The sequence below is a fragment of the Pseudorca crassidens genome, chromosome 20 (assembly GCF_039906515.1).
Source record: "Pseudorca crassidens isolate mPseCra1 chromosome 20, mPseCra1.hap1, whole genome shotgun sequence".
Classification (NCBI taxonomy): Eukaryota; Metazoa; Chordata; class Mammalia; order Artiodactyla; family Delphinidae; genus Pseudorca; species Pseudorca crassidens.
In genome coordinates, this window is record NC_090315.1 from 62,661,561 (window position 1) to 62,685,418 (window position 23,858).

The 23,858-nt window shown below is 57.6% G+C and overlaps 1 protein-coding gene across 5 annotated transcripts; it reads left to right on the plus strand.

The window, feature by feature from the left end:
* The first annotated feature begins 6,113 nt into the window (after positions 1-6,113).
* Positions 6,114-23,520, plus strand: DEF8 (differentially expressed in FDCP 8 homolog). 5 transcript variants are annotated; one of them, XM_067718172.1, is made up of 12 exons: positions 6,114-6,236; positions 11,388-11,521; positions 12,160-12,257; positions 13,606-13,755; positions 14,684-14,825; positions 16,046-16,210; positions 16,755-16,882; positions 17,013-17,126; positions 17,992-18,072; positions 18,649-18,789; positions 18,892-19,001; positions 20,115-23,520. In XM_067718172.1, exons 2-12 carry the CDS (start codon positions 11,398-11,400, stop codon positions 20,215-20,217), a joined length of 1,356 nt encoding a protein of 451 aa, XP_067574273.1. In that variant the 5' UTR covers positions 6,114-6,236; positions 11,388-11,397; the 3' UTR covers positions 20,218-23,520. The 5 variants fall into 5 exon arrangements, with proteins under 5 accessions (XP_067574273.1, XP_067574274.1, XP_067574275.1 ...); XM_067718173.1 differs by having other exon boundaries at positions 18,700-18,789; XM_067718174.1 differs by lacking the exon at positions 20,115-23,520 and adding an exon at positions 19,118-20,065.
* Positions 23,521-23,858: the final 338 nt, after the last annotated feature.

The following is a 23,858-nucleotide window of genomic DNA, read 5'->3' on the forward strand; positions in this document are numbered from 1 at the left end:
CCCGTGTCTGGTGCTGGAGAGTTCTTCTTATTCTGGAAAGTTGGGGCCAGAGGGGTTAGGAGGGGAAGACAGGGAGGCCCGGTGGCGGGGGCAGGACAGAGCATCATCGTCTCCCAGTGGGGGCTGACGTGGGCCTGTGCTTGGAACCTGCAGCTGTCCCAAGGTGCAGCCCCTGGCAGGGGAGCTCCTGGCGGTGGTGCTGGAGAAGGTGGCCATGGCTGCAGGAGGCCCAGGCGTGCTCTCAGGCGACCCGGCACAAGCCCCAGTCCCCTCCAGGGTGACTCGTGCCGCAGAGTTTTCCTCTGGCTTATCCGGGCGCTAGACGTTAGAGGCAGGCAGCCGAGACCCAAAGGGGAGTCAGGAAGGGGGGACCTTGAGGACTCCCCCGGAAAATGTAGTGTGCTGGAGGGTGGGGGCTTGAGCCCTGGGGAAGGGCGGGTCTGGTCAGCGAGTTGTGGGCACAGCACCCCGCGCAGCCGGGTCGGAAGCGAAGTTCTGGCCCACGCGCCCCCTGGCGGTCGTTTCCTGTGGCCGCAGGGCGCCCAGGGTCCCGCAGGAAGGGGAAACCTGGCCGCCCCCTCCTCGTATAGGGAGAGAAGTGGAATCCCAGAGGCGCTGCCTGCCCGGGGCCCAGGTGAGCCCGTGCAGAGCTGGACGGGCCCAGACCCTCTCCCCTCGGCCTCCCCACACCCCACCCCTCGAAGCCAGGGTCTCATCAAGGCCAGCTCCCCCGGGACACCCCTGCATCCCACCCTTCTGTGTGGATACCCGGGCAGAGAGAGGCCGAAGGGGCTGATCTGGACCAGGGAATGGAAGTCCCGAGAGGGCCGGCATCCAGGGCTCTGGCAGGAGCGGATGCTTCCAGGCACCTGCTCCGGGCCAGTCTAGCTCTAAGCCCGTCGTGCGGCTGACCCTGAAGAGCTGTGCTCGCCCACCTCACATGCAAGGCGGCCAGGTTACAGTGAGTGTGACTGTTTGTGTGTGAGGGTCTGAGCCCTGCGCTGGGTCCTCCTCTCTGGGTGGTGGAGGCCCCGACTCCACGTCCACGGCAGCCTCACAGGGCTGCGGCCTCCATGCACTGTGGGGGAGGGGTGTCCACGGTCTTCCCGGGCTCTCTCCTGAGGGGTGGAAAGCTGTGCCTTGTCTAACCCTTACAGTGAGGCCACCAGGTTTCCAGGCAAGAAACAAGGCTCAGAGACGTGAGGTCTGCCCGTTGGCAGGTGGCACAGCGGGGGTCCAGCCCAGGCTGTGTCTCTCTCCACTTTGCTTCAAGCGGCCACAGACCCACCTCCCTCCTGAGCACCTGCACCTGTGAGAACTTCGTCCTGGCTCGGGCCACTTAGATGAAGCTGGCCTCCTTGGGCCGCCCTGCCTTCTCTGCCTAGACTGCAGCCCCGCTCTAGCACTCACGATGGCCTAGGACGCCTCTGTTGCTCCCCGGGGTTCCTCTCCTGAGGGAGGGGCTTGGCGCCTCCTTCCTCCAGCCCTCCCTCCTCTTCTCCTGCCGGGTCCCTCCGCCCCATCCCTTGAGCCTCTGGCTCCCTTTCTTTTTTTTTTTTTGCGGTGCGCGGGCCTCTCACTGTCGTGGCCTCTCCCTTTGCAGAGCACGGGCTCCGGATGCGCAGGCTCAGCGGCCATGGCTCACGGGCCCAGCTGCTCCGTGGCATGTGGGATCTTCCCAGACCGGGGCACGAACCCGTGTCCCCTGCATCGGCAGGCGGACTCTCAACCACTGCGCCAACAGGGAAGCCCCGGCTCCCTTTCTTATGAGGGGCCATTTAGTTCTCTCCTGTTTTCCTCAGTCCTAGCCTCACTCCTTGCAGACATTGTGGAGCAGAGGCAAGCCAGCCCTGGGCTCTGCGTGAAGTCCTGACCCACGGCGTCCCTGAGCGAGGTGAATGGCTGTGCTTTATGTCAGCGCATTTCAGAGCGGTTCGCTGTGCACCTGAAAACAGGAACACACATGGAAAGTGGCTGGAACAGCACATGGCCCATAACAAAAGCCCTAAGTGTTAGCTCTTACATGCCTGTTATTATTGGTGAGGCGAGACTATTTGCAGGGATGCCTGGACAGGAGGGGGCAGGAGAAGCCCGCTCAGGGGTTACTCAGTCTCACCTGAACCTCCCCGAAGGGCTCTGATGGGCCCAGTGCCATCCAGTATTGACACCACTGTTGGATGGCCTTTGGGGCCGCCTACCTCACGGGCTGTTTTGCCTTCAGCCTGGGTGATGGGCCAGGGGCATCCAGACCTGGGCACACTCCCGGCCCTGGCCCTGCACCCTCAGCCTGGCATGCAGGGCTGCTCAGGGGCCAGGAGATGGCCTCACCCCCAGGGACAGGGCTGCCAGAGCAAATACAGGACGCCCAGTTACACTGGAATTTCAGATGAAGAACAAATAACATTCCACTTGGGGACATGTTTATACTAAGCAATTATTCCTCAGTTACAAAATCTGGAAATCTGAGACTGGGGTCCCCGGCAGCCCCACAGCTGGGCCTGTTCTGGGGGCCAGGCAGTCCTGAGCTCTTCATCCACTAGGTCACACGTCCCGGCACACTTGTGAGGCGGATGTTTCAGGGGAAGAGGCCGAGGCCTGGAGACAGGCAAAGCTGCCCAAGACCCCAGCCTCCAGGGACAGGGACACAATTTGCACGGAGGATGCCGGAGCCGAGTCATCATGGATCCCACCACCCCTGGGGGACAACGACAGCTTGAGAAGGGGGGCAGTGAGTGTGGAATGGAGATGACCGTCAACTCTGCCCCTCTCCATGTGGCAGGGCACTTCCCCTCTCTAGGGCACCTTCCCCAGCTGCGAAGAACACGTCCACTCATATTTTAGGAGTCGGAACTCCGTATAGATTCAATTGAAAGAAAAGACTTAGGCTCTTAAAATTCTTTGAAAGCGACTTGCTTAGAGAATAATAAATGAGTGGGTGCACATACGAGTGCAATACGGCTCCGCATGCCGAGGCCACCACGCGCAGGGGCTGCTGCCAGCACAGGCGTGGGGTGTGGGGCCCTCCCCAGGAGAGGATGGGCCAGGGCACCGGGGCTGTGCAGGAAGGGTGGAGCGAGGCAGAACTGGAGGGAATGAAGTCACCGTGGGCTGGTGTGACGACACCCACCGCAGACCAGGACTGCGAAGCTGAGCAGGATCCCGTTTCCTGGGGAACTGCTTCCGTATGCTTTTCTATCTTCTTCTCTGAGGGTTTCAGAGGAGGACTGTATTCTCATCCAGCAGGAACCATTTATAAGGTCAGCTGAGAGTCTCCCCGGGATTCCTCCACTTTCCAGCACCTGTCATACACCTAACATTCCTTCCAGCAGCCCTGGGGAATACAACGGCATGATTGTCAGAGGAAAACCAGAGAACAAAGATGAACGTGGTGGTGCTAACACTAGAATCGAGCCAGCATGTCCCAGATCAGTGGCTGCCTGGGGACAGAGGTGGGGACAGGGTGGGGGGGTGGCAAGGGGGCAGGAGGAAGCCTTTCAGGAAGAGGAAGGATAGGGTTACCATCTTAGTCAGCGTCATAGTTTCTCAGGTGTATGCAATTGTCAAAACTGATCAGATGGTGCACTTGAACATGAAGCTTGTCGTATGTCAATCACACCTGCATAAAGCTGTTAAGAAAAAAGAAACTTCCAACAGCTGTCATCTCACCGCAAATCAAAGGCAGTGTGTTTACAAGGACCCGCAGCCCCTCGCCTCTCCCGTTCCCCTCCTCGCCCTTCGCCGTTCACCAGACTCTGGCCACAGGAGCCTGCTCTCTGTTGCGCTGGCACACAGCCTCTTGTGGCGCCTGGGGGCCCTCGCAGGTGCAGCTCCTGAGCGCTGTTTCCCAGCTGTCCTGCGGTTCTCTCCTCCTTACCCTGTGGGTCTGGAGCACGACGTCCTCCTCCCAGACCTTGCTTGCCACCTTGTCATCCTGTGTATTTTCTTCCTGTGCTTCACATCTCTTACTGATTTGCATCTTTGCTTATTGTCTGTCCGGCTCCTTGAGTTCTGGGGCCGTGTCTGTCTTCTCCCCGCTCTGTCCCAGGGGGAGTGGGCCCCTTGCCAGGTGGAACATTCTTCCTCTCAGGGCCAGTCTCACTCAGGACTGGCCCTTCCTCAGTCCCTGTAAGTAAGTACCTATGTGTCTAGGTACTGTTCTAGGCCCCAAAGAGTGAAGAAAGCAAAAAAAAAAAAAAAACCTTGTCTACAGCCTTTATTTAGTGTCTGGTGCGGGGCAGGGGGTGGAGGTGGGGTGGAGACAAAAATCAAGTGAAAATGTACAAGACAGAGGACATCAGGCAGTGACACGAGTCATGGAGAGAAACCCAGCAGGCGCCCCTGGAGAGCAGCAATTATACTGGTTCCCACAGACACAGACTTCTCCAGCTCCCGCCCCCATCTTCACTGAGCAGCCCCTAGTCTCACTGTGCCTCAGTTTCATCCTCTGTGAAATGGGGTAGAATTGCAGTGCTTCCCTCTCTCACCAGTTGTGAACATGGGTGGAAGGAAGTACAACCATCTGCTGCTTGCAGTGATTCCCTCTTCCTTTTTTCCCCCTCAACCACTGGGGTTTCAAAGAAAATTAGGGGACTTCCCTGGTGGTGCAGTGGTTAAGAATCCACCTGCCAATGCAGGGGACATGGGATCGAGCCCTGGTCTGGGAAGATCCCACATGCCATGGAGCAACTAAGCCCATGTGCCGCAACTACTGAGCCTGCGCTCTAGAGCCCGCAAGCCACAACTACTGAGCCCACGTGCCACAACTACTGAAGCCCGCATGCCTAGAGCCCGTGCTCCACAGAAAGAGAAGCCACCGCAATGAGAAGCCCATGCACTGCAACGAAGAGTAGCCCCCGCTCGCTGCAACTAGAGAAAAGACCGCGCGCAGCAACGAAGACCCAACGCAGCCAAAAATAAATAAATTACCAAAAAAAAAAAAAAGAAAATTAAATACCAACGTTTAAAAGAGTGTTTGGTTTTGACTTAAACCAGGACTTTTGTGATTACGGAAAATCTAGGCAATGCTGTCCCCTGCCTATACCATTGTCGACGAAAAATCAATCAGTTGATCTAAGGAAGAAATGGAAAATTTTATTCGAGCCAAATTTGAGGATTATAACCCAGGAACACCATCTCAGTAAAGCTTCAAGGACTGTTCTGCCATTAGAAGTCAAGTCACAGTTATACAGGTTTTTTGAGACAGAGGGCTGGACATCAAATGACAGATTATTGACAGTTTAAACAATCTAGATCTAAGCTCATCCTGGCCCCTTACAAGATCAGGAAGGAACCTTATCTTTTTTTAAAAATAGATTTTAGGGCTTCCCTGGTGGCGCAGCGGTTGAGAATCTGCCTGCCAATGCAGGGGACACGGGTTTGATCCCTGGTTTGGGAGGATCCCACATGCCGCGGAGCAACTAGGCCAGTGAGCCACAACTACTGAGCCCGCGCGTCTGGAGCCTGTGCTCCGCAACAAGAGAGGCCGCGATAGTGAGAGGCCCACACACTGCGATGAAGAGTGGTCCCCGCTTGCCACAACTAGAGATGAGCCCTTGCACAGAAACGAAGACCCAACACAGCAAAAATTAATTAATTAATTAATAAACTCCTACCCCCAACATCTTTAAAAAAAAAAAGATTTTAAAATATTTATTTATTTATTTAGGCTGTGCCGGGTCTTTGTTGTGGCATGAGGACTCTTAGTTGAGGCATGTGGGATCTAGTTCCCTGACCACGGATGGAACGGGAGCCCCCTGCACTGGGAGCACAGAGTCTTACCCACTGGACCACCACGGAAATCCCGGAACCCTATCTTTTAAGCAGCTGTCGTGGATGCCAAGAGAATGCTGCTCTCTGTGGTTGGGCAGGCGTTTCTGCCGATGGGGAGGTTTGATCGATGCATAAATGCAGATACAGATGCACAGCGGGCCGAGAGCAGGCCAAAGGGCAGAGAAATTTTTTATGTTTAAAATTTTCTTGTCTTGCCATAAAACATGAATTTTATTTCACACCACCTTGAAGAGCTGGGATGAAGTGTCGCCCATTTCCTGGAGCGGGAGGTGGAGGCCTCCGGGCCGGGGGCGGGACGCGCAGACTCCGCCTGTGCTGTGAGCCTCCGGGCCGCAGGAGGCAGCAGCGGGAGGGGCGGATACAGTGTATCGAGGGCGGCGGTGGATACGATGTAACGAGGCCGGCCGGCCGGCCGCACACAATGTAGCGAGGGCTGCGGCGGTCAGGTGAGCGGCGGAGCGGGCGCGGGCGGGGGTCTGTGTGGAGGAGACGGGGACGCTCGGGCCGCCGCGGCCCGGAGCTCGGAGAGCCCCCTCTCCCGACGCGGACCCCGCGGCGCAGGGGGCGAGGGACCCGCCCGAGGCCCCGGCCCGGGCGCAGAGCAGGATTCAGACCCGCGGGTCCTCACCTGGGGCCAGAGGGGTTTGGAGACCTCAGCCGCGCCACCCACCCGAGCAGGGTTCAGCGGGGAAGGCGTCCCCCGGCAGATGACACTGTCACTGCTTCCGGCTGTCGACACTCTGTAGGATCCGTGAGGCCCGAGGGGTCGCCGTGGCTGTGCCGCCCTGCGCTGGGGCTGGACCACTCTGAGCCTCAGTTTCCTCATCTATGAAACGGGCGGGCGTGGTGGAGGAGACCTGCCCCTGTGCGGAGCCAGTTAGCGAGGGTCCCCAGAGTGTCTGTTGTTGTTGTTGTTGTGGGTGAAGGTGGGGGAGGCCCGTTTGGGGGCGGCGTCTCCCAGACGCCGGGGTGGCTGCCGCTAAGCTTCTGCCGCAGACAGTCCTTCAAGGGACAGTAACTGTGCCCCTGCGGGGTCCTGGCAGGCCTCCTTCCAGGTGTGAGCAGTTAGGACGTACCTTCGGCCCTGCCCCCTCCGGGGAGAAGTCCAGGGGCCTCTGGTGGCAGCCGGGGTGATAACAGGTCCTCTTGGTGGCCGTGCCTCTCCGAGAACAGGAGAGGCTGTTTCGGGCACATCTGAGCTTCAGCCCCATGTTCCTCGGGGCCCTGAGACGTCTTGGGCTTTGTTCTGAGCTTTCCTTTCATTGCAAAGACGTGGAGTCCGCAGCCCCCGTGAGAGGAGGTCTCTGGAAGAGGGTAGACAGTGCAGTAGCGGGTTTCCTGCATGCCTCTCAGTGCCCACCTTCCTGCGTGCTCCTCTCTGAGGCCAAGCCTGAATTCCGGGTGCAGAGCTCTCTGGGGGGTGAACCTGGTGGGGTGGTGAGGGTTGCTGTCACTTTCCTCAAAGTCAGCTGCCGCGCACTACATCTGCTAGGCCCCTGTGTCGGGACATCATCTCTCTGCCCTCAGCAGCTCCCCTCCCACACCCGCAAATACGATTCTCCAGCTTGGCCGGAGAGAAACTGGGGCTGAGAGAAGTCAGGTGACCCCACTCATTCACTCACCTGCAGCCTCTCTGCCAGGCTTGAGACTGGCACTGCCCATAAGGGGGTTAATGAGAGATGCTTTTTCCAGGAGAGCCTGTAGCCCAAGGAGGGCTGCTGGGAAGAGTGGAGGTGTTCCTGCCTTTGAGCTCCTCCGGCCATATTTTATTTTATTTATTTATTTTTCTAGGTAGGGCCTGAGAACCTGTGCTTTTTATTTATTTATTTTTTAAATTGAAGTACAGTTGATTTACAACGTTCTTTTAGTTTCTGGTGTACAGCAAGGTGATTCAGTTAAATATATAGATATAGATAGATATATTCTTCTTCATATTCTTTTCCATTATGGTTTATTACAGGATGTGGAATCTAGTTCCCTGTGCTATACAGTAGGACCTTGTTGTTTATCCATTCTATATATAATAGTTTTCATCTGCTAACCCCAAACGCCCGATCCAACCCCCTACTCCTTCCCCCTTGGCAACCACAAGTCTGTTCTCTATGTGAGTCTGTTTCTGTTTCATAGATAAGTTCATTTGTGTCATATTTTAGATTCCACATATAAGTGATATCATATGGTATTTGTCTTTCTCTTTCTGACTTATTTCACTTAGTATGATAATCTCTAGGTCCATCCATGTTGCTACAAATGGCATTATTTCATTCTTTTTTTTTTGAGATTTAAAAGTGATTTCTTCATTTCCAGTTCTTACTGATTTCATTTCTCACATACACTCTTTAAGAAATAAAGGACGAAGTAGGAAATTAAAGTACATTAATAAAGACACAGCAGTGTTTACAACAAACACCCATGTCATCACATCCTCTTGTTAAGTGCTGTATGTTTCCCATGCTCAGGCCTCACTGGACAAATTCCGTTTGAGTCTAAAACAGTAAACTATCACCCTGTGGTCCAATAGATGGGTGAAAAAAAATACTTTTGCATTTCCCTGGGGACAGGACAGGGTTATACACTGGTTGAGCCACAGCATCCAGGCTGCACAGGTAAAGAGAGAAAGGGTGGGGTTGGGTGGGATGCCAGAAACCAGAGAGGTGAGGTGAAGGGAGTACAGGAAATACCTCCTGAGGGAGGGAGTCTCCACTTTCAGACTTTTTAATTGGAGTAAAATTGCTTTACAATGTTGTGCTAGTTTCTGCTGTACAATGATGTGAATCAGCTATATGTATACCTATATCCCCTCCCTCTCGGACCTCCGTTCCACCTCCCCCCCGCATCCCACCCATCTAGGTCATCACAGAGCACCGAACTGAGCTCCCTGTGCTGTACTGCAGATTCCCACTAGCTATCTGTTTTACACACGGTAGTGTGTTTATGTCAAACCTAATCTCCCAATTCATCCTACCATTCCCTTCTCCTCCCCGTGTCCACACATCCATTCTGTATGTCTGCATCTCTATTCCTGCCCTGCAACTAGGTTCATCTGTGCCATTTTTCTAGATTCCACATACATGCGTTAATATACGATATTTGTTTTTCTCTTTCTGGCTTACTTCGCTCTGTATGACAGACTCTAGGTCCATCCACATCTCTACAAATGACCCAATTTCACTCCTTTTTATGGCTGAGTAATATTCCATTACATATATGTACCACATCTTCTTTATCCATTCGTCTGTCAGTGGGCATTTAGGTTGTTTCCGTGTGTTGGCTACCGTGCATAGTGCCGCTGTGAACATAGGGATGCATGTATCTTTTTTTTTTGTGTGTGTGGTACGCGGGCCTCCCACCGGCGTGACCTCTCCCTTTGCGGAGCACAGGCTCCGGACGCGCAGGCCCAGAGGCCGTGGCTCATGGGCCCAGCCGCTCCGCGGCACGCGCGATCCCCCCAGACCGGGGCATGAACCCGCGCCCCCCGCATCGGCAGGCGGACTCCCAACCACTGCGCCACCAGGGAAGCCCGCCTCTGGCCATCTTTGAAAACGCTGGGAGGTTTCTGGGGCGAGACCCCGGGCGTGGCTCCTGATCCTCCAGTCTCTTGGGGGTGGGCTGATCAGCAAGTGATGTCACAGACAGTTTGCTCTGCAGCGGCTGCGGGTTACAGGCTTAACTGTCACGCACAAGTGCTTAATCCTCACCCCCCCTCCCACCCCGCCCCAGGAGGCAGGCATGCTCCCTTATTTATGGGCAAGAAAATGCTCTTCGCTGGGGAAGGCAGCATTACATCAGGCCTGTCTGTTTCTTAATAGTAACAGCGATAACGATAAGTTGCAGCTGGTGTTTATTTCTGGCCAAGGTAGTCAGAACTTTGTATTGACTAATTTAATCTTTAACTCTACACAGTGGGTACTGTTATCATCCCCACTTGAAACATGAGAACTCAAAAGCACAGAAAGCCTCAGGCATTTGCCCAAGGTCACACAGCTGGAGCTGACAGCTGGGATTTGAATAGGGCCAATTTGTCTGCTGACCACAGGGCTGTTAGGGTGATCAGTCAGGATCTGTGTTGGCTGCAAGAGACAGAACTCCTCCCAGTAACAGTAGTTTAAACAGAAGTTTCTTTCTGTCTCACGTGAATGAAGCCTGGCGGTGAGCAGCTCAGGGCTTCCTCATCACTCCGGAAGAAGGGGTTAGTGAATGTGGATCTCACTTGTTTGTGACAACTGGGTCTCCCCTGCTCTGGGGGCTTCCTAGGGCACTGTGGCCCAAGCTTGCCATCTTGGGTGGTGACCACCCTGTGTGAGCTGCCCAGAGACATCAGGTCATAAGGGAGACTGTGACTTGGGCCCATGGCATCTGTGTCCTGCCCTGTTTTGACCTAGGGGCAGCTAGTCAATGGGTGCCACGTTCTACCAGGCTGGAACTTCCCCACATCCCACCACAGAGACCAGAGAGGCAGGCGAGGTCCCGGGGCTGTGTGAGAGTCCCTGCCCAGGTGCAGGGCAGCAGTGGGCAGGGTGGGGTGGCCCTGGGCCATGCACTCTGGCTCAGTTCTCCTTTCATGGGGTGGAGGGCAGATAGGAGTCAGAGGATTGCCTTGTATAATAACAAATTATTTCAGACGGTAACCAGGTATAAGGAAAGCATAACCAACATCCATGCCCTTACTACAAAGTTTTAACAAACATTTGTCCAACCTTCTGTGAACTCATTTGGCCCTGAAGCAGAGAGAGGCTAAGGGATGTGGACCCGCTAGTTAAGTGGGGGGCCCTGGGACGCAAACCCCACCGAAGTCCCTTCCTCTGTCTCAGGAGCACCAGCCCCGCGTGTTCGCGGCTTGCTGAGCTCTGCGCAGGGGAGAGCAGTGCCAGGCTGTGGACCAGGCACTTCCTGCCTGTTTCCTTGGGTCCCGAGGTGTGGGGCTGGGCGTGGGCTCTGGCCACATGGGGCATCAGTGCAGCGCCAGCCTGGGCCACACAGTGACTACACAGCGTTCGTGGGCCCTCCCCTTGGGGCACCGGGAGGTGGGTCCTGCCAAGGCCACACTGCAGGTGGCAGAGCAGGCCTGAGCCCTGGCATCAGCACTGACCCTTCTGCTGGGTGGGGGGGGGGGGGGCGGGGAGGGCGGGTTCTGCGTGCTCTGACTGGAAAGGAGCACCTTGGGCCCAGGGCCAGAAGGGAGGAACTGAGTCCCGGCAGGTGTGATCCTGGGAGCCGCACAGCTTTGGCGCCTCGGTGGACAGGGAGGGCGTGGCTCTACCAGGGCAAGTGCGGCAGGCGGGATCAAAGGGGCCCGTGCTGGAGGTCTGACTGGGCACGCCCTTCTGGCCCTGCCTGCGCCATCAGCGGCTCGGACATCACTGCTCTTTGTGAGGGGGCTCCAGCAGTGGGCGCCGGGGTGAGGGGGCTCGGCTGGTTTGGGGAGGGTCTGAAGGGGGTGGCTGTGGTGTGGGGATGTTTGGCCCGGACCCTGCTGGGGAAGGGAGAGGGGCCAGGCCTCCCCTGCAAAGCTCCAGGCACTCAGAAAGGGGAGGGGACCGCAGCGAGCCCGGGAGCCGGACGCCCACCTCTGCCCCGCCCGGCCTGCCCGCCCACAGGTGGGGTGCTATGGAATATGACGAGAAGCTCGCCCGGTTCCGGCAGGTCCACCTCAATCCTTTCAACAAGCAGCTCGGGCCCTGGCAGCATGAACAGGGGCCTGGCAAGGAGGCCCTGCAGGTCGCTTCTGAAGGTGGGTGCTGGGGGCTGCTGTGCGGGTGGTCTGACCCCGTCACACCGGCCCCCCCTCTACAGGGTTCCTCCCGTGGACACGCGGGGACCCCCCTCTTCTCTGCAGCACAACCCGCTTTCCACCTGTTGCATCCCCTGGGGAATGAACACTCCCCAGGGCAGGGATGTGTGCCTGTCTTGTCACTGCTGTGTCCCAGGGCCCAGCGCACAGCACGTGCTCACTTGGAGAACGCTTGGGGCGTGAACTCAGCGCCAAGATCTGGAGGGTGAGAGGTCAGCAGGATGTGAGCCCCGAGACTGTGGATGGAGCCAACGGGGTGCCGGGGGCCCCGGGGGTGTGTGTGTGCAGAGGTGGCCGGTGTCCACACGGGGTTTCACGTGTTCTGGTGTGTAGTGCTTCGGCGGCCCTTCTCGAGCCCGCAGATGTACTCACGAGGCGTGGGCCTTAGAAATCGGCATGTTTCTGTAGTATTTACTGTTTTTGCACGGCACTCTCCCGTCTGCACAAGGATTCGGTTTCCTTTGCAAGTGCAAACAGGGCTGATGCCAGGGCAGGGCCCTGCTTCCCTCGTCTCCCATGGGCTCCACGGCTTCCTCCTGGGGTGGCAGGCTGACTCGTCTCTCTGCCGCCCTTCCCAGAGGCCCTGCCCGAGCTGCCCCCGGGAGAGCCAGAGTTCCGCTGTCCTGAGCGCGTGATGGACCTAGGCCTGTCCGAGGACCACTTCGCCCGCCCTGTGGTAAGGTTCAGGGTCTGCGGGCGGGGAGGGGGACAAGGTGAGCCCCCAAAGCGCGAGGAGCCGGCCATGTCCACCTCAGCAGGGGCTCCTGGGCCTGGAATCTGAGGCCCACGTGACACCTGGCTCCCACCCCCAAAACGTGTTTGCGGTCCTGTGGGGATGGGCTGGACCTGGGGTTGGGAGCCTGGGCTGCTGTTCTGAGCGCCGTTCCCTCCCCTCCCGGGTCCTGTGAAGCAAATGTGAGAGTTAATTCCACCTGGGGTCCCAGGGAATCCTATAGTCATGCTGTAGGGTGAGGGAGAGGACGGGAGAGGGGAAGCCCCCTGCCCACACCCGCTGCCCACTCAGCTAGGCAGGGCCACTCTTGTCTGTGCTATATTTTGTTCCATGGAAATCTTGCTGTTTCTTTTGTTTGTTTGTTTTCTAATAAAAGGGCTATAATAATTTTTTTTAAAGTTTGAAAATCTTCCCGTTTTATGCAAACTATCTCCAACTTTTGAGAGAAACGTTATAGTAACATTCAAATATGATTCTTAAAAAATTCACCTGGAGACCCCAGTTCTCGTCTGCTGTTCATTTTTGTTGTTCATGTGGCCTTTAAGCTTTGCGCTTTGCTGCTGCAGATACCTATTACATTTATGTGCTTTGCATCTTTATTAGAACATTTCTGAGCCCCTCCTATGGGCCACACACTGGTTTCCAAGAGACGTGTCCCCTCCTCTTTGCCCGGAGGCTCAGTGTACTGCGGGGAGGAGCACGGCTCCTGAGGGCAGTGACACTGCTTTCCTGGGGCAGGATCAGCCCCAGCTCTGAGCCCCGGCCTGTCTCCCTGCCCCTGAGTCTAGGGGCTTTGTTGGGCCCCGCCCCCGGTCCACCTGTGAGGTGCTGGGGCCAGGGGCGGGTAGGTGCCCGGGGTGTCTGTGAGCTTGGTGACCGAACCAGAGGCCACTTCCTCTCCTTGTCGACAGACGAGTGTCATTTCCCGGCTTTCCTCCAAGAGGAAGTTCTGTAGAAGTAAGCGAAATAGCATAGCCAGAAAAGCGATTGGATTTCTAAAAGAGGGAAGTTGTGTTTCGAAAAACATCCTGAATTAGGTCTCCAGAGGCCCGTGGGTGGACAGGTCCAGAGAGGGGCAGGTGGTGTGGTGCGGCTCCTGCCTCTGCTGCCCGGCTTCCCGGGCCTTGAGCAGGTCCTCGGCCACCTGGGCCACCTGGGTGAGCAGGACCAGGGAGGTCTTCTCTGGGCCCAACTGCCTATGAGGCTGGGCCTGGCCAAAAAGGAGAGCACGCAGGGGGCATCTGACCGTCACTGTCCCCAAACCCGCCACCTCCCGCCTCCACCCGAGCAGGGCCTGTTCCTGGCCTCTGACATCCAGCAGCTGCGGCAGGCCATCCAGGAGTGCAAGCAGGTGATCCTGGAGCTGCCGGAGCACTCGGAGAAGCAGAAGGACGCCGTGGTCAGGCTCATCCACCTCCGGCTGAAGCTCCAGGAGCTGAAGGTGGGTGCCGGCCGCCCCCCTCCAGGCAGCTGGAGCTGGGCTGGGGCACGCACGTCCGGAGGCCGGGCCGCCTCTGGGGCAGCGCGGCTGAGGTTCCACCCTCCGCACCCGACTGGCTGAAGCTACCCAGGCAGGCGGGAGAGAGATGGGCCGTCACCCCAGGTGCAGCCTGTGTCTCTACTAGTCTGATGGTAATCACAGTCCTGGGTCATGTGTCCACCCACTGGAGCAAGTGGGTCAGTTAATCCCACCTTGAACCACGTGACCCAGAGCAGGGGGTGGTTTGCCGAAGGTGACAACAGAAGGGCTCATGGATCCTGGAAGCCAAACACCACAGGGGTCCATCATGTAGTCCTTGAGTCTGTGCCCTGTTTGACTGGGGCCCCACCGCATCCCTGCACTGGTTCCTGAGTCCCTGGGAATATAGAAAGTGGAGTGTTCTTTAGAATATAGGTAAGGCTATGGCACGAGCTAAGACACCCCCAAATACAGTGGCTTAAAGGAATTGGTTGTGTAGTTTTACTCATGTGGAAATGTTGTAGGTGGCCCAGGGCCCATCCGGCAGCTGTTGGTATCGGAGACCTCAGGTCCTCCTTTTTCGGTGCTCTGCCAGTCCCTGGCAAGTCCACGACAGCCCCCCACTGCCTCTGGGTCTGCACCCAGCCAGCAAAAACAGTGTGGGAAGGGCAGCGAAGGCCCTTTCACCCCTGCTCACGTGCCACCTAGGTACAAAGGTAGTCTGTAATCTGGGTGGTCCCGGCCTGACCAATCACTGTGTTCTATTGTAAGGGAAGGGCTGTGGCACTGGGGTAAATTTCACAACCTCTGCTACACGTGGTTACCTGGGAGACGCAGTCAAGGGGCTCGTGTGACGGGAAAAGAGCTGCTGCCTGGCTCACCTGTGACCCCTCCCTGGCCCCCTCCCCAGGACCCCAGTGAGGATGAGCCCAACATCCGAGTCCTTCTCGAGCACCGATTCTACAAGGAGAAGAGCAAGAGTGTGAAGCAAACCTGTGACAAGTGTCACACCGTCATCTGGGGGCTCATTCAGACCTGGTACACCTGCACAGGTGGGCCGAGACCAGACTGCTCCTGCTGGCCTGGCACTCCAGGCCCCAGGGGAGGGGGAATTCTCTGCTGTGTTTTCGGTATTTGCTGAGCCCTGCAGCGTGGGGGGGATGGGAGGTAGAGCAAGGGATGAAAGACCCAAATACCTGCCTTCACCAGGCTCACATCCACTAGCCATGCGTGGCTATTCGAATTTCAGTTAATTAAGGTAATAACTAGTTGCTCAGTGGTACCATGCACATTCCAAGTACACAATAGCCACATGAGGCTGGTGGCCACCCATTGGACAGTGCAGACAGGACGTTTCCATCATTGCAGAAAATTCCATTGGAGGTGCTGTTCTGGATGAAAAATCAAATAAATAAATGAAATGGTATGTTAGACATATAGTGAAAAAGAATAAGGGAAGGGACTAGTATGTGTTGGGGAGGGGGATGGGTGCTACGTTAGGGTGAAATGAAAAGGCATCATGTGACATTTAATAGAAAACTTGGAGGTTGGGGGCAAACCAGGAGTATATCTAGGAAGGAACATTTCTTCAGGGGAGCTGTCTGTGCAAAGGCCCTGTGGTCAGTGTGTGTCCAGTGTCTTCGAGGAGGAGCAGAGAGCAGTGTGGCTGAAGCACTGTGTCAGGGAGGAGGCATGGTAGAGGTGGGCTCAGAGGTGGCTAGAGCCTTTTGCGTAAGTGCGCTGGGGCCACGGGTGAGTGCAGGACATACTTAGGTTTTAACTCCGGCTGCTGAGCTGAGCATGGCCTGAAGGAGGGAAAGTGATGGACTGTGACCAGGGTGGGGCATTCGGATGAGAAGGGGCCAAGTGCAGCCCTAGCTGAAGGACTGGGATGACGTCTCAGTAGGTGGAAAGATGGAGGCACTGAAACCTGAGCTGGGAAGACTGGGGTGGGATTGGTAAGGAAGAGCTGGATTCCACTCAGACAGCTTGGGTTTGAGCCCTTTAGGCACCCAGATGGGAATGGCAGGTAGGCCCCTGGCCCTTTGAGTATGGAGTTGGGGGGAAAGGTCTGCACGTACCTTCAGGGCAAGACTTGGGTGGGGACTGAAGGGACCTTTGACATTTGGGAACCTGCAGTGGTGCCTGGAGAGGCTCTTGCGTTGGTCTGGGAATCGGAGTACAGGCCCCTGGGGGTCCCGGCAGCTGAAGGTCAGCCTGGGCCGCAGGGTGACCACCCTTCTAAGAGGCACGTTGTCGGGCCCCCAACCAGGGTGTTATTACCGCTGTCACAGCAAGTGTTTGAACCTCATCTCCAAGCCCTGCGTGCGGTCCAAAGTCAGCCACCAGGCCGAGTATGAGCTGAACATCTGCCCCGAGGCAGGGCTGGACAGCCAGGATTACCGCTGTGCTGAGTGCCGGGCACCCATCTCTCTGCGTGAGTACCCCCGGGAGAGCAGGGCACAGGGCGGAGGGGAGCTGCCTGGGCCAGGAGCCCTGCCGACAGCTGTATGAGAAACTTGGGTGCGTGCGATGGCTAAGGGTAGCGTGACTCCGGGGCACGAGTCCTGCTCCTTTCCTGGGGGAGCGACAAGGGGCTGCTCTGGGTGCCTTTTCACTTCCCACCCGGGCAGAGTGAGGTTGCCACGTGTGTCCCCTAGGAGTCCCTGCGGGGTTGGGCTGCACTCAGCCTCCTATGTGTGGCCCCATTGTCACAGAAAACCCACCTCCATGGGGAAATCCCGCAGGAGTCGCTCACAGGCTGTGTATCGGGCCTTCTTCCCAGAAACATACTGCCTCTGGCAGTCGCCTGGAGGGAGTCCTACTATTGTCCCATTTTACTGGTGAGAAACAGGGAAGCAGGGTGGCCTAGAAGACGATGAGTCGGGTGTGGAAGGTGGAACCCTTGGCCCCGCGTGGGCGCAGCTGGGGGAGGGACCTCGCAGGTCTCCCAGACTTTGTAATGCTTTCCCTCTCCACAGGGGGTGTGCCCAGCGAGGCCCGGCAGTGCGACTACACCGGCCAGTACTACTGCAGCCACTGCCACTGGAACGACCTGGCCGTCATCCCAGCGCGTGTGGTGCACAACTGGGACTTCGAGCCGCGCAAGGTGGGTGGGGAGCGCAGCCAGGTGGAGCGAGGGGCACGGCCCTGGGGTACAGCCCCCGCTGGCTGGGGATTGGGTGGGGAGGGGGCGTGGCCTGGGGGCGTGGCGCCGGAAAGTGTCCCCCCCCCCCCAGGTGTCCCGCGGCAGCATGCGCTACCTGGCGCTGATGGTGTCGAGGCCCGTGCTCCGGCTCCGGGAGATCAACCCTCTGCTGTTCAACTATGTGGAGGAGCTGGTGGAGATCCGGGTGAGGCTGGGGAGGGGGCGGGCGTGGGGCGACCCTGCCCCCCCCGGGGTGTGGTGGATCGGAGAGATGCCGCCTGCTTAGCTGGGCCCCGCCCCTGTCCTTTAAGTTAAAGTCGCTAAAGCAACTGTCCAGCCACAATATGAAACACAACACAAGGATCAGAGGCAATCTGAATTTTTCTGGTAGCCACATTAGAAAAATAAGCAGCAGGTGAAGTTCATTTCAGTGATGCGGTTTATCTAACCCAACATACCGGGGTACATTACGGAGATACGCTGCACTGTTTCTCTTTCTCGCACGAGTCTTTGCGTCCCAGTGTGTATTCTCCACTTAACCACGTCTGTGTGCTCAGGTGCTGGACGCACCTGAGAGTGGTGGGGGCCACTCTCTTTGCCATTCAGCAGGAGGCCGGGGTGGGGCACGGGCAGGTGAGGGTGCCTCAGGCTAGTGCTGAGAGGGGTGGGGCTTGAAGGGGAGCGGGCTGAGGCACGGCAGGCTGAGCTGCCTGAGATCCCGGGCTGAGGAGGGGTTAGACTGGTCAGTCTCCATCGATGGAGGCAAGCTCAGATGCGCTCGAGGTGTGTGTGCACGTGTGGAGCTGGGCTCGGGGGAGAGACTGCGGACGAAGGAACCTCAGGGTCCTGCCTGGCCGAGAAGCTGTGGCTTGAACTTGAGCTTGGCTGGAGCGCTCAGATCCGGGGCTGTGCTGGGGAACGGGAAGGTACCTCCTGTCCCCTACTGACCCAGAGCGTAAGGTGACATGACTTCCTACAGAGCCAGAGCAGGGCCAGCCCCTCCCCCACAGACACACCAGGCACAGCCCATGCCCCCACCAGGGATGCCCACCGGCCCCTCTCGTCCACAGAAGCTGCGCCAGGATATCTTGCTCATGAAGCCGTATTTCATCACCTGCAGGGAGGCCATGGCGGCACGCCTGCTCCTGCAGGTCAGCCCGCCTGCCCCGGGGGTGGGGGGAGGGGATCTGTCGGGGAGGGTGGGGGGGAACAGACCAGGGCCGTGGGGGGATGGCTTGATGCCTTGCGTGTGTTGTGCTGTTAGCAGAAGGTCTCCACACTGTCCCCGGGAACACTAGGTCTGCCGTAAACAAACAGGCATTGTACCCACAAAAACCTGCTGTGATTCCATCCCCGTGAGGGGCGCTGAGAGGAGCGGGTCTCATCCTGCAGCCTTCATGGGAGTCTCCATGGAGTGGACCAGGCACGGGCCAGCCCAGGAAGGGCTGACCACGAAACACTTTTCAAGGCTCATCTGTTTATTTGTTCTACAAATACTCACTGGGTGCCTGCTGCAGGCAGACAGTGTCTGGGTCCTGGGGGGCAGGGAGCAGAGCAGTGCCCTTCGGGTTGGGCAGAAAAGTAGGAAGCAGCGTGGTGGGGGGTGGCGAGGTGTGTGGATGAGATACAGTGGGGAAGGGGGCCCAGCTGCAGGCGAGCCGGGGGGGGGGGGTGGGCAGCGCGAGGGCGCTGGCCCGCCACCGGGGTCACGCTGGCTGGGCCCGCAGCTCCAGCACCGGCAGCACTTCGTGGAGAGCGACGAGATGTACTCCGTGCAGGACCTGCTGGACGCGCGCACGGGCCGCCTGGGCTGCTCGCTGGCGGACACCCACACGCTGTTCGCCAAGCACATCAAGCTGGACTGCGAGGTGGGCCCCCCCGCGGGCCAGGTGGGGAGGGCGGGAGGGGGGCTCTGGTGGACGTGCCCCCCACCCTGGGAGCGGGCACTGACCATCCCGCCTCGCCGCCAGCGGTGCCAGGCCAAGGGCTTTGTGTGTGAGCTCTGCAGAGAGGGTGACGTGCTCTTCCCCTTCGACAGCCACACGTCGGTGTGCGCCGACTGCTCCGCCGTCTTCCACAGGTCGGTGCTTGAGACCCTGACCCCCGACCCCTACGCTGACCCCCACCCCCTCCGATAGACACGGGGAGAGGGAGGGAGGGAGACACTGGGGCTTGATCTTCGCCGCCGGGTTTCAGATCTCTTTGCCTTGATCCTGAGATGTGGACTTAGACCCTGATGGTGAGACTCAGCTGAGTTCCGCTGGGAAGAAGCCCCCGTGGGCTGGGGAGGGGTGCGCAGCCCACACCCCGCGAGTGCGCACGTATCCGGCTGGCTTCCCTCCTCCACCGGGACTGAGGTTTAGCTGAGGCCAGGGCTTCCTAAACTTCTTAGCTCTTGTGATTTTTTTTCAAACGTTCCCTAGGCCACAAGAAATACCTAACATTTTTGTGTATTAAGTACTTAGGTTCAAACAACTTAAGCATTTATGTCCTAAAGACTTGTGGATGTTTGGAAGAATGATACACAGAAATCGGAAGAAAGATGTGTGAATTCGTTAAGCACAGTTACCAATAGGCGCGCGCCTGCTGGGCCCACACAGCTTCTCACACTGGGCTCAGGTGGGACCCCGCCACCCCTGTTTCAGTCCACACTGGTTTTTTCCTGGCACTTGGAGTTCCTCAGAGCCACCGCCGACCTCATAGGTCTGCAGAGCTGGGATTGCGGTTGCGTGACTATAGCAGGAGCTGTTGTTAAAACCGTGAGCTCCCTCGAGCTAGCAGTTTGCATGGTGTCTGTCCTGTCAAATACCGCTACGCCCCCTTCAAACATTTAAACTGCCGTGGGGACCGTGTGCACCTCCGCAGAGCCCTGAGTGGAGGCTCTGCACGGCAGTGGGGACAGGTCGGGGGTCACTGAGCTCTGAGCAGAACCCTCCCTGTCACAGGGCCACAGGTAATAGGTGTGGAGCCGTTAGGAAGGGCCCGCACACAGGGACAGGACAGCAGGCCTGGCAGGCACGCCTGGGTGCAGCCCTCTGCACTGACCCTTTGGGAGAAACTCTGCTTCAGTTTCCCCGTCCATCTGGGGGGATACTGGGACCCGACTTAAGGAGCTTGTGAAGAGTCGGTGGTAGATGTCTACATGCAGGGAGCCATGCCCCTTCCCGGGCTGACCCTGTCTCCCTGCCCCCAGGGACTGCTACTACGACAATTCCACCACGTGCCCTAGGTGTGCCCGCCTTACCTTGCGGAAGCAGTCACTCTTCCAGGAGCCTGGTCCAGACGTGGACGCCTAGAGCAACGGAACCCCTCGTGGGCCTGTCTGGGGCCCGCCCTGCCAGTTGTTGCCGAAGTCACGGTGTTTCTCGTGCTCTGGAGACCCTAGGCTACAGCCCCTGGACCCCTCCCCAGCACCTCGGGGACGATGGTAAGCTCTGGGGGATGACTGGCCTCGTGGGGCATCACAAGGACCATCACCCCCTAGCGCTTACCGGGACTTGGGGCAGCCATGCCTGGCTGTTTTCCGGCTGCTGTGTGGGCCAGGATGTGCACCCCCTCCCCGAACTGCAGAGCTTTAAGGGGAGGGGAGTGGGGGAGGGACTCTTCTCATCTCCCCTTGGCCAAGAGCCCCCCACGCCCTTGGGACCAAGGCTGCTGGGCCTGGGCCACCCTGGAAATCCTGGAGGGCTTCCGGGGAGTGGCCGACAAGACTGAGGATGCCAGCTGCACACACTCAGCCTTGGCCTGAGTTTTATCTGCGGTGGATGGTTTGGGTTCTACGTGGAGGCTCCCTCCCCCAGCCCCTTGTCTCTCTGGGGACCTCTGGTTGTCCCTGGCTGGGGCTGTTCATAACTATCTCCCAAGGGCCCTGCCCCTGCCTCCCACCAGGGTTCTCTCTCTGGGTCCTCCTCTGGCGGGCCAGTCCAAGGGTTACTGGCTTTTTCTACACAACGTGGAAGGAAGGGGCCACCTAGCTGTCACCGCTGGGTGGACTGGCCGCCGCTCCTGCCTTGGCCCAGCCCAGCTTACCCTGGTGTTCCAAGCTGGGGGGCTGGGGGTCCCACCCAGAGAGGCTGCCCTGCTTCCAGGTGTGGAGCAGGGACTGTGCCCCCGGGGGAGGTCAGGGTTAGGTGAGAGGGCTGGTGACAGTAGGCCTGGGACCCAGTGTGCCGAGGAGCTGCGTCCTGCCACCACGGTGCCTGCCTGCAGAGACCTCGGAGACTCCGACCAGGGGCCTTCTGTTTGGGGGCCTGAGGTCAGGCGCCAGAAATCTTTGCTCCAGCAGAGGAAGCCCGGGATGCAGGACTGACCCCCAGCTATCCAGTGGGGGAGCTGCGTTTGCGGGGACCCTTGGGAGACCCTGCCGTCCAGGGGAAGGCCCGTGGGAGGAGGACGTCTCAGGACACGGCTGCGCGGTTCTGCCCTCCTCCCCGCCCTGGAGTGTGCTGACTATTGACACACAGGTGGGCGGTGGGCAGGGGGTACAGCCACCGGGGCGTCCATCACCTTTGGGAAGCCCGAGCAGAGGCTCGGCCAGCAGAAAGGAAAGGCCAGCCTAGTTAGCTGGTGGGCCGACGTGGGCGGTGGGTAAAGACAGCGCCACCCCCTCCTCACCCCTCTGCACCCCAGGGAAGCCCTGTCCGGTGGCTTTAGGCGATCCCCTCCTTCTGTGCTGAGCACAGTGGGAGGCTGGCCCCCATCGGGACCCCTTTCTTCTCGGGGTTGAGCGGGGGTTAAAGGCTAAATGCCCTCTTCCTACACCCCAGATCTGCACACGTCTCACCGCAGCATCGCATTTCTGTCATAAGGATATTGGCTGTCCCCGAATTTACCGTGTCATCAGCACACTATTCCAGTTACTATCACTGTGTCCATAAGAAACGTTAGTAGCTGCCATTTGTTGGGCAAAGTTGGCTCTTTTTTTTTTTTTTTAAACTACCCCCATTACCTCTGCCCCATCTCCCCCTTCTGGATGACAAATTCTTTAAACAGAATCATGTGTGGGTCTTCCTGAGTCCAGCTCGTGGTAGCAAGAACCCACCAAGGAACCAGTTAGCATGGGCAGGCCCTCCCAGGAGAGCTGTGTAATGGGCTGCAGCCCCTGTCTCACTAAATCTGTGTTCTCCAGACCGTGGTGTGTGTGTGAACTGGGGACAGGGCAGGGTTTGCTTGCCATATGAATCAAACACAGGTTTAGCCACAGCCCACAGCCCTCCCCATCCAACGGGGTCGTCTGTAACCTGGGCATCGTGCCCAGGCCTCAGTGTGCTGACCCCTCTAAGAGACACTAAAACACATCCCTGGTGGGGCTGTTTGGGTGCCAGGAAGCGCCGGGCACAGCCTGGCACACGGAGAGTGCTCAGTGAGTAGAAGCTATGTCTTCTCTGCAAAACCCTCCCGGTGGAAAGACTGTCTCGTTAACGCACCGTAAGTAGTGCAGGCCCCAGGTCTAGCTCCTGGGGGCCTCTCGCGTCTTCACAAGCTGGACCCTCTGCCAGGGCCCTTGGACTTCAGGGGAACCCTGCACGCCCTCCCAAATTACATTCAAACCTCTGTGTGTGTACATTGCTCTAGAGATATGAGCCCTGGTTTTGACCAGGATCTCAAAGAAGACATCAGGAATGTGCTTGAGAAGGTGCCTTTATCCAGCTACATCCAGACAGGCTGGTAGACAGCAGCCCTACGGCCGAGGAGACCTGAGAGCTCGATGGGGGCACAGGCAGAGGGTGGGGGAAAGGCGTGTGAGGGGTCCGTGGGCCTGGTGCTGGCACCCCCAGCTTCAAACAGGTAAGGCTGCACGTGGGCATCACAAGACACAGCCTCCACCCACCCCCTTCAGGTATGAAAGAGTACTTCCTTTTAACCTTTTAATTTTGACAAATTTAGGTTTACAGAAGTGTTGCAGAAAGACTCCCAGGTACCCATCTCCTGGATTCCATAAATGTTAACATCTTGCCCCATTTGCTTCATCCTTTCTCCACACTCTTGTGAACCATGTGGCAGTTAAGTTGCCCCTTTGCCTCTAAGTAACTTGTGTGTTACTCCCAAACAAGGACGTTGCCTTCCACGGCTGCAGTGCGGTCATAACATCAGGAAGTTGACATTGATTTGGGACCATAAAACCTACAACAAACCGTATTCAGATTTTGCCATTCAGTTGCCATGTCGTTTTAGCTTCTAATCTGGAAGGGTTCATGACACTGACATTGAAAAGCACAGGCTAGGGACGTCCCTGGTGGCGCAGTGGTTAAGAATCTGCCTGCCAATGCAGGGGACATGGGTTTGAGCCCTGGTCCGGGAAGCTCCCACATGCTGCGGAGCAACGAAGCCCATGCGCCACAACTACTGAGCATGTGCTCTAGAGCCCGCGAGCCACAAGTACTGAGCCTGCGAGCCACAACTGCTGCTACTGTGGCAGCACAACAACTGAAGCCTGTGTGCCTAGAGCCCCTGCTCTGCAACAAGAGAAGCCACCGCAATGAGAAGCCCGCGTGCCGCAAGGAAGAGGAGCCCCCGCTCACCACAACTAGAGAAAGCCCACGTGCAGCGACGAAGACCCAACGCGGCCAAATAAATTAATTAAAAAAAAAAAAGGAAAAGCACAGGCTAATTATTCTGAAGACTTTCCTTCAGTGTGGGTTTTTCTGATTGAATTTGGGCTTTGCACTTTTGGTGGGATTTTCACAGAAGTGATGCTGTGTCTGTAGTGTGTCATCTGTCCTACTCCTGGAGATGCTTTGGTCCCCCTGTCTCCTGTGTCCTTTTGACATGTTCCTGGCATTCTTTAGGCATTTGCTTCCTTTCCAGCGTAGCAAGGTATTCCAGGCTTATTCTGTAATTTCCCCAGTCCCAGCCCTGGAACCAGTCATGTTTCTGAGGAGCCCCAGAACCTTCTGGTGGAGCATGGCACTCAGGAAACAAGATGTGGTTGTTGGTT